Here is a 3,572-nt window from a genome sequence, read left to right as displayed (position 1 = left end):
ATTATAATTTTGGAACTTGTAATTTTAAACCCATCGTGGCATTTGTATGACTATAAAAATATGTTATTTAGAATAAAATAAAAATTTTAAAGTTACATAAATATAAAATATATTATTGTCCTTGGAATATAATGGGCTAATAAGAAAATGATGTCACATATAAAATAGAAGAAGTACTATAATTTAAGTTATATATTACAACAAATTACATTATTACAGCAATTAAGCCACTGACAAATGATCCGTGAATTCGGATCTCGTCATATGCAAATCTGCGTATTGCATCTGAAAACGTATATCTTTGTCTAGTTATCTAATACCCTATTTATGTAGATAGAATCAAATGCTAGTTTCAATGATAATGTAGTACTTTTTATAAGTTTGGTCTCTGGCTTTGCTTAAAAACTTGCGAAATAATTTCGCATATATAGGAAAATGATTTTCACCCATTTGTACTAATGGAGCTTCATATTCTCATATAATCGATAAATAATTAACCTTGTATATGTTTTACAAACTTCTCGTACCTCAATACATAAATCGCTCAAGATGACAATTAAAAACACATATTGCTCCATAATCTCAAGCAAAAAAGTAGTCTAACACACTAAACTCCTGTTATGCGCTAGATTTGAACATCAGGTCGGGTCACATTTGATATATTGTGTGTAGTCTTACTTTATATTTTTAACGAGGTTATCTTCACGACTTGAACTCGTGATCCTTAGTTAAATGACGATAACTCATATTTATTATGATGAAATTCATCTGATAATATGAGCGATGAAAGAATCAAACTCTTTGCGAGTGACACCTCCTTCACCCACAGCCTTGTTGACACCAAAACTCAACTCTTGTGCTCTCTTCCTCATCTCCTCTCCTTCTTCGGATGCCATCAAAATTGTCACTGCCTTTTCAATCGTACTGGACACAACCAAATCATCTCTTCGAGCCCAATCCTTTACAACAATCCCAAGTTTTAGTATTTTCGTTATCAACACTGTGTTCCTCGGTTGATCCGAATGCATCGGCCACGCTACTATTGGAACTCCCATAGAAATACTTTCTACGCACGAATTCCATCCACAATGACTTAAAAAACCTCCAGTAGACGAATGTGCTAATATTTCTAACTGCGGTGCCCAATCTCTTACAATTATTCCTTTTTCTTTCACTCTCTCTTCAAACCCTTTCGGCAGTTCAATTTTTTTAATAAAATCTTTAGAGAAAACATTCTCTTTGTCTGCATCTCTCAATACCCAAATGAACTTTTGCTGACTTCTCTCTAAGCCAATTGCTATTTCCTTGATCTGTTCATCAGAAAATGAACATGTGGTTCCAAATGACACAAAAATCACTGACTTTGGTACTTGTTTGTCTAACCAAATCAATGACTTGTGTCGTTGTTGGTGGGTCCCTTGGATAACAGCTGGATTAAATGGGCCAAGAGCCCACTGCTTTTTGCCTTTACTAATTTGTTCCTTAGAAAGCAAATCAAGAAAAGTATCCTCTATAGCTTTTGACGTGTTATAAATCTTACCAGAACTAAACGTACTATACGCATGTTCCGATTTCACAAACTTGTCAAACTCAGGACTAAAACAACCTTCATTTGAAGGGAGTTCTTTTATCATATCCGTATCAATAGCAAAAGGCTTTCCTATACTTTCCCATACGTACAAAAACAAAGTGAAGGCTGAAACACTGTGGAAAGTGTAAGCTTCTGCATTTGGAATGGTGAGAAAATCTTGAACCACAGACCCCATTAATGAATCATGAATAATAATAATTCTTCGGTTTTTATGTGACAAAGAGTGTAATATCTTGGCAACAGGTTTGCGAAGATTAGAGGAAAATTGGGAAGAAGGTGTAAGATGTGAAGGGAATTTGTTTGAGGAGTTGGAGTTATAATTAGGAGAGGGAGAGTTAAAAACTGGGGTTGAAAATTCATGGAAATGAATATTGTTTGTTGATAAAGGGTTAAAACCATGAGCTCTTAAATTTACTTGATGGCTATGAATTTTAGTGGTAATATAATGGACTGGTATATTATAAGATGAAATGAGACGAGAGAGATGAAGAAGTTGATTCAAGTGACCTTGTGCTGGAAAAGGAACAACAACAACTACTACTTCTTGTGGCAAAAACTGACCATTTTGGCTATGGTTGCAACTAGGGGCCATTGGGTTGGAAAGAAATATTGCATTGAGGTTTTTAGTTTGGGACTAGAGAAGCTTCATATTTATAGAGTGACAAATTTGTTCAGAAAATTTTCTTTTCTTTTGACAAAGTAAATTGGGGGAAGGTCATTTTCTATGTGCGATACTTATTCCTTCTAATTCAACACATGTAAAGTTCTTGGAATTTCATTGTCTATTATGTCGGCTTAAAATGTATGCTTTGTAATGGCAAGAGTTTTCTATTAAAGTGTAATTTTCCTTGTCCTAAGAGATAGTTTAGTCGTGATGAGATTGTAATTTAAATCATAGTGTCACGAAATTAAATTTTTGTTGGGGTCGAAAATTATAAGGAGTCATGCAAAAGCTAATAAAGTAAATTTTAGCGATGATAAAGTAGACGGCAAAAAAAAACGTATATTAAAAGGCATAACATTCTAATATGGTTTGGTCAACTAACCTACATATGAGGAAACTAATATATATAAAACAAAATAAAAAACTATTGAGAGAAAATTTCCCCCTAAACAAAACTCTCCTAAGGACCAACCACATTATAAATTTTATGTTATGTTTTTCTGTGAAGCATATAAAGATCTTCAATTTATTGAAGTTCACAACCTTATCCTCCAAGAAGGGATCTGTCAAATTTAGAAGAGATCTATACTTTCCTTTTATGAAAAGTAAAAATCAATTATGGTAAATTATTTTTCTTTTCTTCAAGAAAAGGTAAAATTCAAATATGAAAAAAAATCAGGACAAAATCCTAATAATTTTATCCGTCAACGGATTAATGTTGTTTACTTAACCTTCTCAAATTGCCCTATAAAGTAGGGGTATACAAAGAAAACCGATAAACCACACCAAACCGATAATCCGAGTCAAACCGAAAAAATGGTTTGGTATTGGAAAATAAAATCCGACCATAATTGGTTTGGTTTGGTTTTAACTAAAAAATGTCAAACCGAAACCAAACCAACCCGATAGTACATTTATATAATTTTTGAAAATATTTTATACATATAAATATTTATTGTAATGTAATTTATAAATATTTCTTAAACTTTTTTACAGTTTTATCTTTTAACATATTATTTCAAGTTTAAACTTAATATTCTTGAATGATAAATAAATTTTAAAGCCCATAAATGTAGTAACTCAAACAAAGTTCAAATCAATACTAATGCTAACAAAATAAATTCAATTCAATACTAGGAATGACGATAGTGTTGGATAATTATTTTAGTTTTACATTGGTTTATAATGAAAATGCATAACTTATTTTATCTTTTTCTTTAGTGCTTAGTTATGTAATTAATATTAGTACTTATTAGCTATACTTATTTTAGCATGACCTATATAGTATTTTTAGATTATGTTAATTTTCTTTTTTTG

General features: G+C 31.5%; 1 protein-coding gene across 1 annotated transcript; it reads right to left on the bottom strand.

Moving 5' to 3' along the window:
• Positions 1–477: 477 nt before the first annotated feature.
• Positions 478–2,227, bottom strand: LOC107801620 (zeatin O-glucosyltransferase-like). The gene has a single exon (XM_016624971.2). The coding sequence runs from the start codon at positions 2,181–2,183 to the stop codon at positions 765–767; it is 1,419 nt and encodes a 472-aa protein (XP_016480457.1). The 5' UTR covers positions 2,184–2,227; the 3' UTR covers positions 478–764.
• Positions 2,228–3,572: the final 1,345 nt, after the last annotated feature.

The sequence above is a fragment of the Nicotiana tabacum genome, chromosome 15 (genome assembly GCF_000715075.1).
Source record: "Nicotiana tabacum cultivar K326 chromosome 15, ASM71507v2, whole genome shotgun sequence".
NCBI classification, from domain to species: domain Eukaryota; kingdom Viridiplantae; phylum Streptophyta; class Magnoliopsida; order Solanales; family Solanaceae; genus Nicotiana; species Nicotiana tabacum.
Note: the sequence above shows the minus strand (reverse complement) of the source record. Positions and strands in the feature narration are given on the sequence as shown.